The sequence below is a fragment of the Arachis hypogaea genome, chromosome 18, assembly GCF_003086295.3.
Source record: "Arachis hypogaea cultivar Tifrunner chromosome 18, arahy.Tifrunner.gnm2.J5K5, whole genome shotgun sequence".
In the NCBI taxonomy this organism is placed as follows: domain Eukaryota; kingdom Viridiplantae; phylum Streptophyta; class Magnoliopsida; order Fabales; family Fabaceae; genus Arachis; species Arachis hypogaea.
In genome coordinates this window covers 134,877,260-134,891,953 of record NC_092053.1, presented here as the reverse complement: position 1 = coordinate 134,891,953, position 14,694 = coordinate 134,877,260, and the positions used below count along the sequence as shown (strand labels likewise).

Sequence of the window (14,694 nt, the reverse complement as noted above, 5' to 3'; positions counted from 1 at the left end):
ATATATTTAATTTTTTTAATTTATAAAATTGTAAATCTAATTCAATTCAAACTATTTGAATAAAATATCAAAATATCATTATAATTTATCTATTAAATATTTTATATTTTATGTGTATGCGTGTTCTTGTGTCTTATCAAATTTTAAAATTTGCGTGTCAATATGTCCCGTGTCATGTCGTGTCGTGTCCAGTGTCCGTGTCCGTGTAAGTGCAGCATAGTTTACTCTATAATAGGTATTTTATTTTCAAAACTAATATTTAATATTGGAAGTATTGATTGGTCCAAGAAGAGTTAATCGGGACCCGGCCAGTGTACTCTAAACACACTGTTTTGATATTGAGAAACCACTCTCTCTCTCTCCCCTTCCAAGCTTTCAGTGCCATTCTTCCTTGAAAACCCTGGTCTTCTTTCAAAGTTCTTTCCCGTTCTTCCTTGAAAATCCTAGCCTCCATCGCTCCGCCGTTGGTCTCACCATCGCCGCCTGCTTCGTCGTGGTCGTTCGCCATTCCTCCTGGTTCGCCGTGCTCGAAGGCCCTCCCGTTCGCCCAACGCCAGCGTCTCCAGGTTCTGCTCCGCCGTCGTCCGTCCGTCGTCCGTCCGTCGTGTTCGCCGCCAGCTCCCCGTCGACCGTCGCCAGCTTCCCGTCGTCCGTCGCTCTCTTCAAATCTCTGGTCACTGCCCCTCGCCGAAGGTAATGCCTCGGATGCTCAGTCAGTTCTCGGTGCTTTTTCTTGGTTGATTGGCTTTGCTCACTGCTTGATGATAAATTTTAGCTCTGGTATAGGCTTACTAGCTTCTTGTTGCTTGTTCTGGGTTGATTAATGTTACCTAGATTATTTTTTTATTTGTATTTTTTTATATAGTGGGAGTACATAAGGAGTACATAGTATATAAGGAGTTATAACTCAACAAATATTTTTTTAAGGGATTTTTCATTCTGTTACCTAGATTATTTTTTTATTTGTATTTTTTTATATAGTGGGAGTACATAAGGAGTACATAGTATATAAGGAGTTATAACTCAACAAATATTTTTTTAAGGGATTTTTCATTCTTTTCAAAAAAAAAAAATAAATAAATAAAAAAATAAAAAAATAAATAAATAATCTAGGTAACAATTAACTCAGTTAATGGCTTACTGATTGTCGATTGATGATAAATTGATACTGATAAATTGTTTTTTTTTTGCTGTTGTTAAATTTTGTTAAAGTTTTTTGGTGATAAATTTTGTGCTCATTGCCTCATTCAGTGCTTTTTTTTTTTTCTGTTGTTAATCATTGTGCTGAGCTTGTTAAAATTAGGTTGAAAACTTTGGCATGTTCTTGATATGTGTTGATTTTTTGTTATTTAAAGTACTGTTAGTTTCTGTGAACTAGTTATAAACCAAAAAACAAAACAAATGCCTCCTAAAGGAATACTTGTAATTTAATCACAAAATGTAACAATTTGTGTATTGGAATGAACTCGTATAATATTGTCTTACTGACATTTTAGTAATACTGTTTTAGCTCTCAGAAACCAAGTGATTATCATTTCCGTCTGTGTTAATACTGTTGAATACAGGGAAAAACTGAAATGATATGTGATTAACCACTATATGTCAACTTGAAAGTAATTGTGTGTAAAGTTTGAATGTTGTTAATTTCACTTTATGCTTAATACCAACAAGCCTCATGTTTTAACATAAAATTTAACTTTGTGATACTATGCAATTTGATTTATTGGTTAAGAAATCAACTTTTAGAACCTTTGGGATTTCATACTTTAAAACTGAACTTGATTAGCCAAATAAAGTGGCAACAAAAACGCAAAACATGAGTATATGTATCCTTGATAGTACATTTTGCCATAAGTTGGTGCTTAATACTCTTATTATATCACAAAGCTCTTAAACTTATAACTGGAGAAGTAAACACGTTATTTTTTGTCCGATCCAGAGTTCTCTTAGCTAAAGTAACAATAGGCTTTGTTTTAAACTTATAACCGGAGAAGTTATGACTTTGGTTGATGGCGTTTCATGTAGTGCTTTAAATTTGGATAACATTTTAAAGTTTATATTAGACTATAATATGTTCTAATGTGTTTATTTATATTTTATTTATTATTTTATCATAAAACAGTTATTCCAGTTGAATTACGGTTGAACCGGTTGGATCAAAAAACCAAAAATCAGTGACTTAAGCGGTTTGATGACCAGTCCGGTTTTCAAAACCTTGGTCAAACTCCAACAGCTGCAAGATAGGTTCAGGTCTTGAGGAGGTTGCAGCCAATAAGCCATTCAACTCCAAGGGCTCCATCCTCCATGTCTGGCAAGCTGGTCAGCCACACAATTCGACTCTCTTGCTATTAGCTTCATCCTAACTAACTTCCCAGCCAAAATCACCTTTTCCACAATAAACTATACCGCCTAGGAAAAAAAAATTCAGAATGTTGCTGCTACGAGTTTGCCCAGCCATGACTCTTCACCTTCCTTATTCCGTCGCTAGATCAAAGCTTCCTGTAACAACCAATCCTCATCGTTTCTCCAATCTCACTGTTCGCAGCTCTAACTTTCCACTCGATTTGGATCCTAATGAGTCTCGCAAGGTACTCTTCTTTTTCTTTTTGTTTCCTCCAATTTCCCATTCCTTTCTATCTTAGGGTTCTTGAAATTGACCACACCTTAGATAATATTAGAATTGATTAATTGAATGCTACTAATTTCATTAAAGGCACACTTATAGGTTGTGTCTGTTGAGAATTTTGTAGTTAGTTGTGGCAGTGAAGGAGAAGCTTGAGAAAGAACACTATAGCCTCCCTGTAGGAAAAAATGGAAGGGATGATGAAGACATGATACTATGGTTCCTTAAAGACCGCAAGTTCTCTGTTAACGAAGCTGTTAAGAAGTTGACTAAAGCCATTGTATCCTTTCCCTACTTATATACATCATCAATAAATTTTTGCAAACATGATAGGGATAGTGACATTTACTAATTGGAATATGGAAATGTGGAAATGTTGGTGAATTTTGAGTGCATTTTGTACTCAACTGTTATGGATCATTTGCTAAACTAAGCAAGCAAGCATAATTTGATTTTCATTCCAAGTTTTCTACCTTCCCATGTACCAACTACAAAACCAAGTGAACAGCCCTTGCTTGAAAATTTTACATGATTTGTGCTTTCCTTATGCTCTATAAGAAATGGCGTAAAGACTTTAATGTGGCGGAGCTTACCGAAGAGGCAGTTAAAGATGTTGCTCAAACTGGAAAGGCATATGTACATGACTTTCTAGATATCTATGGTAGACCTGTACTTATGGTGGTTGCTTCAAAACATTTTCCTGAAGTAAGTCTGGAAGTTGCAGTAATAGAAATCTTTTATTTTGATTTATGTTTGCCTGTGTTGCTTCTAATTATATATACAATAAGAGGAAAATAAGCATGGCTACTCGGATGCAAGTGCAAATTGCTTTGCTCTACTGAATAGCTAGGTTCTTCAATTTTTGTAAGCTTATTTTGTATGATTTTCATTTGCCCTTGGTTCTTTGATTTGTTAAGAACTTGCCTACATGTTTAGCTCATAGTTGTGTTCCCTCTGTTCTACCTTGTCCGTCCATTGCTTCCAAGTGCCGCAATGTTCTGCATAATAACTCTTAAATTTGAGTACAAGATTGCCTAAATTGCCATGAATTTATGGTCGCAATTATGTCCAATTTAATTTCAATTTGCACAAGCAAGACCCATGAATGTCTACTATGTTGGATTTACCATAGTACATTCTTTTATTGCATTGCATTTATTTGTTAGTGGATGTACCTTACCTCTGATTATATCATTAGGCACAGGACCCCAAAGATGATGAAAGATTGTGTGTTTTCTTGGTTGAGAAGGCATTGAGTAAGCTTCCAACCGGGAAGGAGCAGATGGTTGCAATAGTTGATCTCAGAGGTTTTGGAACAGAAAATGCTGATCTTAAATATTTGACATTCTTGGTATATTTATTTTTTCTTACTAGTTTTTGATTGATAAATACGTATTACCATTGTGTAATTTGTGTTTTATGAATGCAAGTGCCTCACTTGTAAGAAATTGTACTAAAGGAGCATTCCAAAAACCTAATGCATTTCCTTCACTTTCTGCAGTTTGATGTATTCTATTATTACTATCCCAAGAGATTGGGTGAAGTACTATTCGTGGATGCTCCTTTTGTGTTTAAGCCAATTTGGCAGATAGCCAAACCCTTATTAAAGTCCTATGCTTCTCTGGTGAGCATTAGCCATGTTATGTTAACTTTCTATTTATGATTATAAGAAAGAGGAGATCTGTTATAATTTTACTTAATTATATTGTATGTAAGATGATGACTCTCTTTTACTATTTTCCGCAGTGTTTGGTGTTAGATATCAAGTCTAAATGCTTCCCTATCTTTATTTTCTTTTGGTTAAATCCACTTTCGCAGGTAAGATTTTGCTCTGCAGAAGAGGTCAGGAAGGAATATTTTACTGATAAAAATTTGCCACCCAACTTCAGAGATTAAAAGCCTTTTCCACAAAAGTTACTCCTGCATAGCATTGTCTTGGTTTTCAGTGACCGATATGTGGTTGTGATACCAATACACTTTATTTCAGAGAAAGATTGATTTAATTTTACTCTTACCGTCAAATTTGTACCAGTCAACATTTAATTAATTTCTTTTTTTTTTTAATTTTAACCTTCTCTCATCCAACTCTAACCAATTTCAATTCCTCTAACACTTCACTTCACCACTACCACCACCATTAGTTCGGTAAAATTTTAAATTTTTGAAAATTAAATAATAAATTATTTATGATTTGTTATATTTATTTAAGATTATATTTTCATATATATATATATATATATATATGAGTAAATAATTATTTTTAACCATAAAAGATTCAGACGCTAATAGAAATTAAAGTTATACCAAAGGATTCAACAACAATTGATGCACCAAGTTTTGCTCTAGCGTTCAATAACGCTCTTTCAATCATTGGCAAGTCTAATGCTGTTTGCTTCACATTCTTGGCATTTATGTTCACCATTCGATCTCACTGTTATTTTTTTTTGCCTTTTGTTTGTATTTAATAATTATTCAGAATAACTTATAACATTAAAGGTAATAAATATGTAATTATATATATTACACCTATGAAATTATATTTATTAAGTTACATAAAATATTTTTAAATTATTCTTTCATAGCATTATTTAATGTGAGTCGAGTCACAAACCACTTAGGGTGTGTTTGGATTTGCGTTGGAGAAGAGAGAAGCTCGTTTGAGTTTCTTGAAAGCTTCATCTTTATGTTTGGCAATATTTTTATGCTGTAAACGCAGAAGTGATTTCTGCCTTCAACCTAGGTTTACCAAAAGCTAAAAATTCTAGCTTTTCCGTTCACCTTTTCACGTTGGATTAAACTTTAGGTTCTATATACCAATTATGTCCTTCATTATTCATATATTTATTTTTTTTATAGTACTTTTTTCTCGTACTTTCTTATGTATATTATTATTTTTTATAAAATTTCTGTTTTTTTATATGAATTTTTTTGACTGTTATTGTTATTTCTTTTTTGTATGGAATATTTTTTTTACTTTGTATTATAATTCTATTAATCCTATTAGAGTACTAAAAAATATTGAGAGTACTAAAAAAAATATTAAAATTTATTTAAATATTTAAAATAAAATTATAAGATAACATAAAATAATTATTTAAATTCATGTCTTTTTTGTAATTATTTATCTAAAAGTGATTTTGAATAATGTAATCCAAACAATATTTAGTTTACTATAATCCATTTTGAATAAGAATTACCAAACATAAAGCACGTTAATACTAACTCACTTTTGATCAAAATCAATTCTACAAAATCAATTTTATACAAACCTCAGTTTGCAAACCGTAATCCAAACACACACTTAATTGTCGAAAAATAGACACATATCCAACATTGGTTATTTTATCACGAAAAATAGACACAAATTCATGTTAGTTGTCGAATTCTTAGGTAATTTATGAAAGATAAACACGAAATAATTTTATTAAAAATTGTATAAATAGATGAAATTATTTTAAACAAATGAGTATATTAAAATTGTCATAATAAAATTAAAAGAGTATATTAATCTTCTAAAATTGTAATATGGTAAAACTGTAAAACAGTAAGACTAGATATTTTAAACAAATTAAATTAGGTGGTCGTTTATAGCATGTATGGTTCGTGTTCAAAATCATCAATTTAACATTTCCTCACGCACAAGTATAGTCCACAGATTGAACCAGCTAAAACAACATGAGTTTCAAAAATATATATATAAAGATATAAGCATAGACACACCAAAATCAGAGTAAAAACTTTGTAGGAGAAAAGATGGCAAATAGAGAAAATGAGAGGTCATCAACCGAGAAGAGAGAACTAATAGTTGCTAGGAAAGGAGGGAAGAAGAGAGATGAAGGGAATGTGGTCATATGGGATCTGGGGAAAAAGATGTCGGCCGAATATGCGCCATTTTAGTCAAAATTTCTTTTTGGTGTCTTTCAAAGTTTTCAGACACATTTTTGCATAGCATATATATTTATCAAAATGATTTGTTTCCACACAAATGTCATTCATGTATACATGTTAGTTATGAGTAAATATATTATTAATTTAGATTTCTACCAATACGGTTTTCTATCACTATATTCTTATTAATTATTAAACAAAGAGATAAGAATTTTAATTTATTAATATTAATTTAGATTTATATATATTATATTTAATAATAATAAATATATTAATTGATAATATATTATTCATAAAAAAATGTTATATTCAAAAAAAAATTTCAAGAGTTGAAAAAATTTATTATTTTTTGTCGGTATTAGTTATTAGTCCATTTTTAGTCTAACAATTTAATAATATATTTTTAATCTAATATTTTTAAATGAGTAAACTACCTTTTTAGTATGAATGAATATATTTGTTTGAAACATAAAAGGAAAATTTAGAGATTAATTTTTTTACAAACTTTTTTTTATGTATATTTTAAATATTTATTCAAATGTCCTTAAAAAATTCGAAACAAATAAATTATTTATTAAATATAATTTTTTTGTTATTTATTAAAAATATAATATTTATTAATTATTTTTGTTATATTTTTAATTATTAAAAATTATTTTATCAATAATATATTTTAAAAAAAATTTTATCCACAGTTAAATTTACTTAATACTAAATTAGCAGTTAATCCACACAAAAGCATATCCCCATTACACCAAATCATGTCCTCTTATTCATAGGAGCCAATTATCTTATCTGATAACAAGAGGCTCCAAGCTTCTCGCAGTGGTCACCTCAGCCTCTCCTTTTTCACACCACCAAATCCAACATCCAAAACAAAAAGGAGAGAAAAAGAAAAAGAAAAGAAAAACCTTCTTCTCAGATCCCTCGCACTTTTTCTTCATCTTCCCAGTCAAACAACAATGGCGCCACTGCCGCCACAAGCTATGCCCTCGCCCTTGCCGACATCGCCAAATCCAACGACACCCTCAATGCCACCACCACCGACATAGAGGAAATCGACAAGATCATCTCCTATCTACAGGTGTTCCACTTCTTTGCCAACCCAACAGTGGATGGCGAACGGAAGAAGGAGGTGTCTTAACATTATTTTTGGGCTTAGAAAATTTTCTCTTCCTGATTTTAGTTAGGGTCTGGAACTCTATTACGATTCTAATTTTGGGCCTAGATAAGCCCATATAATATTAAAATGCCCAGTGCCGAGATGGTACTCTTTAGCACAGAGGCCCATTAAAAAACTTGCGGGTTGCGTTGCAGTGGTTCGTTTCCGTCGTTGCGGTGTCTCTGATCTGACGTCTCTGACCGAGTTTTCGAACTCATCTTCTTCGTTGTCCAGGTTTTGAAAGTTGAAGACATTTAGGGACGCCTAGTTTCAAAGTTCCAACCACTCCCAGCTTTTCAGAGCTTAACCTACATCTCCGAAATCTCTTCATAGCCTCCTATTCGGAACCCTAATTTGCTGCCATGACGGAAGTAAGCGCCTAATTTTTATTAATTTAATTTCCCTAATTATATTCCATGCTCTAACTTCCTCTGTTTTTTCTTTTAAATTTACGTTCTATGTTCCCGCACTCAAAATTACTTTTCCGCCGTAATTCTCATTTGTGTACTAGATGTGGCAGCTTTGGTGCCTAAAAGCCAAATTAATGTAATATTATTTTGGTTTTGTAAATTATAATAATTCACAGAAGTGTAGTTTGATGAAACTGTAAACTGTGTGCATTTATTATTTCCACCGAAGGTAGTTCTATTGTTTGCATTATATGATCCTGCTTCCTTCATTAGGTAAGGATGCAAATATTAACTTGGATTATGGAGATGTGGTGGTTTGTTCACTTTTATGATGTGTATAAGTTAGACTTGTGAGTTGTAATAGATTTTGATTGGAGGCACTTTGTTATTGATTACCTTTTTTTTTGTTTTCAGTACTGGGTGAGCCAAGGGAACAAATGGTGTGACTTTTGTAAAATTTATATATCGAACAATCCTTCGAGCATTAGAAATCATGAGCTTGGTCAACGCCACAAAGACAATGTCGCCAAGAGGCTAGCTGTTATGCGAAAGGAGAATGCTGCTAAGGAGAAAGAGCAGAAGGAAACAGCTCGCGCCCTTGAGCAAATTGAAGCCGTAAGATCTTTTTACACTTCTCTTATTGGTTAAAATGATGCTTACCTGGCTCTTTCTTCCACTGTTTCGAAAACCCTTTGAGTATATACTAGCTTCTGATATAGAAGCGTATGATTTATTTCTATGTATATGCCTTTTGTCTAGTTTCACTGGAAAGCTTGCTTGTGAATTTTAGTAATCATTGCATTTGAGAGAGATGAGATAGCACTTGTTGTAAAAAAGTTAGAAAAGAAAGATGATAAAATCACCTTAGTTGGTTCTTTAGTAATAAGAGTATATCAGATTGAGGGCTGTCCGATAGATAGATATCAGATGGGGTTAGAAAATTATATACAAAACCATTTTCATAACTTAGTTTTAATAGCTTGAGTACGACCATTGATTTATGATAATAAAAAGTATCTTATGTGATCCACATGGCTAATGCATAACTCACAATTCCACATATATACTATTGCTTATAGTCCAAATATAAGACCTGATTTCAGAACAGCCTTCAAATTCCAAAGGGACTATACAATTTTAGCAACTACTGATTAGGAACTCAAAAATAGTTTGTCCAGGAGTTGGAAATATCTGGACAAGTGCTAATGTTTTATATACATTTACACTCAGATCAGATGTACAACGTTTGTTATATCTGTGTTCTCTTTTGCAGAAAGCACATCGCAGCTATCAAAAGGATAAAGCAAAGTTTGAGGAAACAAGAGAATTTCATGAATTGGATGACCAAGGTTGTAAGTATGAGTTTTTGTTTATTTATTTTCTTGATACAGGTCTATTAATAATTAATTGGCATAGTTTGATAGCATTCTGTAGGTATCCATAAATAAAAGATAAGGAAATAAAAACTGTCTATTTAACATTTGCAATTTCTTGTATAATCAATCAACTATCTGTGGTAGATTGAGGAGACATAGTCCTCTATAGATAATAAATAAAAGACCAAGTTAACTATCCTTCAAGAATTAAGAGTAGTGTGTTGTGTTTCAGGAAACTTACTAGATAATGTCGAAAATTAGATATGTTTTCATGTCACACCAAGATCAATGAGTGTTGTGTTTCAGGAAACTTACTAGATAATGTCGAAAATTAGATATGTTTTCATGTCACACCAAGATCAATGAAATGGAAAAATTAGTCAAATAACTATTAACCTTTTTCCCCTTAGAGAAATTTGGAAGTGCTTTGCCTTTTCTCATACTGTGTTTCGTTTTTTTTTGTTTTGAGTTGAGATTTAAACAAAAATACATTTTTGCTGCTGTTAAGCATGGATAAAATATCCACTTAGCTTTATATACTCAACTCATGTAACTATGCATTGCGAGTTTCAAGCATATTTTGTCATGCAATTTTATTTTATGCCTGAAGTTGACTGCATAATTTGCAGAATGGCAGTTCGATGACAGTTCAGGTTACTACTACCATAAAACAAATGGATTTTGCTATGATCCAAAATCAGGGTTTTACTATTCTGAAGCTATAGGTTTGGGCTTTATTCTTCTCCTTTTCTCATTTTACTATATGAAGTAATATTATATTGATTATTTGATTTCATCTATGATTAAGTGACATTACACATGATTTCTATAAGTCAATATCATAGATTAGTTATGGATGGGACCTTTACTCAAAGAAATTTTTAACAGGGAAGTGGGTGACTCAAGAAGAAGCATATGCCTCACCTCAGTTTTCATCAAATGCTGGGATCAGTAGACCAAATTCAAAGTCTTTGTCAACTTCACAATCAAAATCAGTTGAAAAGAAAACAGAAAATAAATCTCAAAATGGACCTTCACCAGGGCCAGTTGTTAGTTCTTCTTTGAATCCCAAAAGAAATGTGAAAGGTGCTCCTTCGTCTCTTACTGTTGGCAAGAGAAAGAGACCTGAAGAGAAGTCCAAAGCCAAGGTTATCTCTGAAGAAGAGAAAGCAGCTCTTAAGGCAAGAGAAGCTGCAAGGAAAAGAGTAGAAGAGAGGGAGAAATCCTTGCTTGGTTTATACAATAAACCTTACTAAGTTTGGGAAATTACGTTAACACCCTTCCTCCTCACCCTAAATTTTGTGGGTTATGTAATTCTCCATGTGATTGTACCTTGTAAAATTAAAATGTTCCATTTCTTTTATACTTATATATATTTTTTGGCCATTTTGCATGCATATTAACCTCGCGTATCATTTTCGACAATGATTACATATCACATCACTAATGTGGTTTTCACATGCATTTGCGCATACTACACTATATGACATGACAACATAACAAGATTTGCTTCCGCTCATATAACTTAAAATTAGCATGAAAATAGATCCCCGTACCGTCTGAAATTATTTAGTTTAGCATGAAAATAATCGGCGACGGTTTTGACTCGCAAGTTCCGGTATCAGAGACTTTTTGTATATTGGCGCCGTATGTGGGGTGATAGGAGTCGATTGTCGGTCTAGAATTTATCAATAAAGATTGCGTTGCAAGTATAGTTCTAAACCGACAACTAGCTCTTAATCAAAGTTTAATTTGGTTGTTACAAGTTCAACTCAATAAAAATAACCGAAAGTATTACTCAGTCATCCCCACAAGAATGGATAATCGTGTGTATTAAAGTTGGCTAGAATTCCAGAGTTAAAAGACATAAGCAAACATTTAAACTAACAAACTTGACATGCAAGAAACTTAAATTAAAGTTGGCTAGAATTTCAGAGTTAAAAGACATAAACAAACATTTAAACTAACAAACTTGACATGCAAGAAACTTAAATGACAAGAAATTAAATTCAAGCAATTCAAGCAATACCTAAGTGGATGGCAATCTAACAAATCAATGTATGAATCTAATTCTACTCTAAAGCTAACTAAACTAACTATAACTAAGACTAGAATTAAGTGAATGAGATTTTTGGGTTTTCAAGTACAAATGGCAAAAGAACTCTTGGCTATCAACTTGGCTAATAAGGACTCCCAAATCATCAATTCGATTAGACCCAATGACTCAAGGTCACTCAATTACTTTAACCTAGGCTAAGAGTATGAAAAACTACTCCATAATTAAAGAAGATATTTCATCAAATACTTGATATGCAATAGTCAAAAATATAACTAAATTGCAAAATTAAATAGAAATTAAAACTACCTACTAACAATTATCAATAATAACAACTAAAATAAAACTAGTGAAACATAAAAACATCAATGTGTTGACGAAATATTAAAATTAACAAGGTTCACAAATTGAAACAAAGAGATAAACTAAGATGAAACTACTAGTAAAATATTTAAGCAAAATTATAATGAAGAAACTACAATTAAAGCAATAAACACTGAAATTAACAAGATCCAATATAAAAATTAAGGTAAAAGATGATTAAAGAATCATAAAATCTAAAAAGAAGTGAGAATTTTTCTCTCTCTAGAAAAGCAAAGAACAAAAACTAAGTCCAAAACTAAACTAATTCTCAATGATGCAATGAATATGAACCAGATTAACCAAACATCTTTTGAGTTTTCTTTTTATCTAATTATTTTTTAATTTGGGAACTCATGAATTTTCTTTCTGTAACTTGGTTAACCGTTTTATTTATTTATTTGTTTATTTTTTAAGTGTGCTGGAGATGAAAATGGATATATCATATTGGATAGGTCATGCAAAATTGGTAAGTTTCATCCATGAAAATTGTTAGAAATATACTTTTATTCCTCAGTCTATATACTTTGTGTCGTGACAAAAGAACCTTCAATCTCATGAAGAATTATTTATTAGTAAAGTCTGTTAATGGCAACAATTGGAAGCCTGATTAGGGTGAAAATAAATAACTTGTCAATGTAAGCAAATTAAAAAGCCAAGCTTGGTAGGTAGGTGGAAGATGCATTTAACAAGTTGCCCTACTGCTACTTCAAGTCCACTCCTCACTTTCAATATATTCATATATATGGAGGTATTATATGATGGTCATGGTGTTATTGTTGTATGATTCTTCTTGTTTCGTTGCTTATCAACTTGAGCATCGCTTCGGGGAACAACCACTCGCAAAGGGTGACTGAATGTTTATCACCCTCGCCCATCTGCAGATGATTTCAGGTAATGTTCTTACTCTGTTCCTCAGTATTGCAAAGAAGAGGAATGCTAGGGGCCAGCAACTTTTGTGATTTGTAGCCATCAATGATGGTTTTAATGGTGTGAGATTGGTGTGAGATTTCATCTAATGGCTCATTTTTCTTTGCTGGTTACATGCTGGCCAGAATTTAACAAAGGTGCTGGCCCTCTAGACTTTTCCTTGCAGAGAATTCAACACAAGATGGGATGCTTTAACAAGCAATCACCTGCATTAACCGAAAAAGTATCAAATACTCTATTTATTCGGCTTTTTTTAGTCAGTGTATCTGAATAATTCTTTTTTTTTAATTATTATTGTTATTTTGTTAATAAAGGTTAGTATGTTATTCATTAATCTCTCTATGATTAACTACTTCAAAGTGGAACCCTGCTGAATGCTGATCTTATCCATTTGAATGTTTGTGCCAGTACAAATTTGTGATACAAAGACAGGAAAGGCTTCTTTGAAGTTCCAATTGATAATACTGAGTGTTACCTTAGAAACTTTGATCTAGCATTGCTGTTTACAAAAACACTGATTATTATCTTGATTCAGAATATGTATATGATTTTTATTTTATGAAATTGCTAACCGTTGATCATTGCAGTTTCCAATTTCATATCATTTGTGAATCCTAAGGCACCTCTATATCTGCGCCTTGCTCAAGGGAAATCTTGGGATGAAGTAAGTTTAGTTCTTATGACTTAATATTAGTTGAGCATAGTGAGTGATACATGCCATTTATATGAAAGGGAGTGATAGGTAAACAATGACCATCTTAAACAATATGAACAACCACTAATCAAATAAAAATACACTATACTTCCAAATTAATCATCTAAATTTTAATATTAAAATAACCATCTATACACCTGATGAAATGAACATCTGATATATCTATTGTTTACATTGTTTAATGTTTTCATTATCTACCTAATGAATCATCGTGATAAAATTCAGTACCATACTCTTTAGACACTTGATCTATTAAGTGGATATGACATAAATGAAGCTACACCATTTACTGCTGGAACATTGACATTTGGTCTCAACGCCATGTGGTATGCTTCATTCAATCTGCTAAATTAGCTTGTGTATTGCATAAATAATACTCTTGAATTTTATTGTTTATTTAACCTTACAAATTAAAGTGTATGCTTATTGATATCCATGTATGTAGATAGCAAAACTGAGTAACGGGAAGAGTTTGTTTCATAATTTCTTTCGTCAAATATAATTTTTTTTTTTTTTTTTTTTTTGGTCTCCCACGGTATCCCCCAACCCGGTAGGTCAAGGACTAATCCGTCGCGGGACTGAGCTCCATTTAAGGGTTTGCCGCTGGCCAATGGGTTGCTGCATGCACAAGGCGGGATTCGAACCCCCGACACTTGCTTAAGCGGACTAGTGAGCTAACCACTAGACCAACCCAACTTGGTTTTCGTCAAATATATTTTATTCAGGTACACATACCGATTGGGGCATCTTCTGTCTAATGGTTCAGAAATTTGGAGCAAGCAATATTCATTCAAGTCATCACCTTATCCTTTTAATAATAGAATAAAACCCAAAATAACTCCTGACAATTACTTCAAAAGACAACGAGATCTTTAAAAAAAAAAAAAAAAAAAAAAAAAAACCCAACCCGACCCGTGACAATTGCTTAGAAAGAACAATGAGGCCTCTGTGCCAAAAAAAAATCAATGTTGTTTTTTTGATACAGGAGCTAATCAGTCCCAAAAAATTATATCAGAGAGCAGATTGGGTGTTTTTTTTCTTGGGACCTCGTTATCCTTTCGAGATAATTGTCACCGGATGGGGTATTCACTCTACTTCAGATTCAGGTGGTGAATCTGGAGTTTTGGCTCAGACCATGTTTTATGTCCTAGCTGAACCCTTGAATGCCTCATTA

The 14,694-nt window shown here is 32.4% G+C and overlaps 2 protein-coding genes across 3 annotated transcripts; both read left to right on the top strand.

Moving 5' to 3' along the window:
• Positions 1–285: 285 nt before the first annotated feature.
• Positions 286–4,693, top strand: LOC112772750 (uncharacterized). Its single transcript, XM_025817751.2, has 7 exons — positions 286–693; positions 2,123–2,588; positions 2,751–2,903; positions 3,182–3,328; positions 3,822–3,974; positions 4,125–4,247; positions 4,442–4,693. The coding sequence occupies exons 2-7, from the start codon at positions 2,430–2,432 to the stop codon at positions 4,517–4,519; spliced, it is 813 nt and encodes a 270-aa protein (XP_025673536.1). The 5' UTR covers positions 286–693; positions 2,123–2,429; the 3' UTR covers positions 4,520–4,693.
• Positions 4,694–6,344: 1,651 nt separating this feature from the next.
• LOC112772037 (zinc finger protein ZOP1) lies at positions 6,345–10,856 on the top strand. Of its 2 annotated transcripts, none has more exons than XM_025816915.3 (6): positions 6,345–7,646; positions 7,908–8,044; positions 8,498–8,698; positions 9,357–9,432; positions 10,089–10,184; positions 10,348–10,856. In XM_025816915.3, the coding sequence occupies exons 2-6, from the start codon at positions 8,036–8,038 to the stop codon at positions 10,713–10,715; spliced, it is 750 nt and encodes a 249-aa protein (XP_025672700.1). In that variant the 5' UTR covers positions 6,345–7,646; positions 7,908–8,035; the 3' UTR covers positions 10,716–10,856. The 2 variants fall into 2 exon arrangements, with proteins under 2 accessions (XP_025672700.1, XP_072081856.1); XM_072225755.1 differs by having other exon boundaries at positions 7,290–7,595.
• The last annotated feature ends 3,838 nt before the right edge of the window (positions 10,857–14,694 follow it).

What these genes read in the sequence shown, in the direction of transcription:
- LOC112772750 (XM_025817751.2), top strand. Translation starts at nt 2,430, where the DNA reads ATGTTGCTGCTACGAGTTTGCCCAGCCATGACTCTTCACCTTCCTTAT. An exon ending in ATCCTAATGAGTCTCGCAAG is followed by an intron (nt 2,589 to 2,750) that starts GTACTCTTCTTT and finishes AGAATTTTGTAG; the next exon opens with TTAGTTGTGGCAGTGAAGGA. An exon ending in TTAAATATTTGACATTCTTG is followed by an intron (nt 3,975 to 4,124) that starts GTATATTTATTT and finishes CACTTTCTGCAG; the next exon opens with TTTGATGTATTCTATTATTA.
- LOC112772037 (XM_025816915.3), top strand. An exon ending in CCCTTGAGCAAATTGAAGCC is followed by an intron (nt 8,699 to 9,356) that starts GTAAGATCTTTT and finishes TCTCTTTTGCAG; the next exon opens with AAAGCACATCGCAGCTATCA. An exon ending in TCATGAATTGGATGACCAAG is followed by an intron (nt 9,433 to 10,088) that starts GTTGTAAGTATG and finishes CATAATTTGCAG; the next exon opens with AATGGCAGTTCGATGACAGT.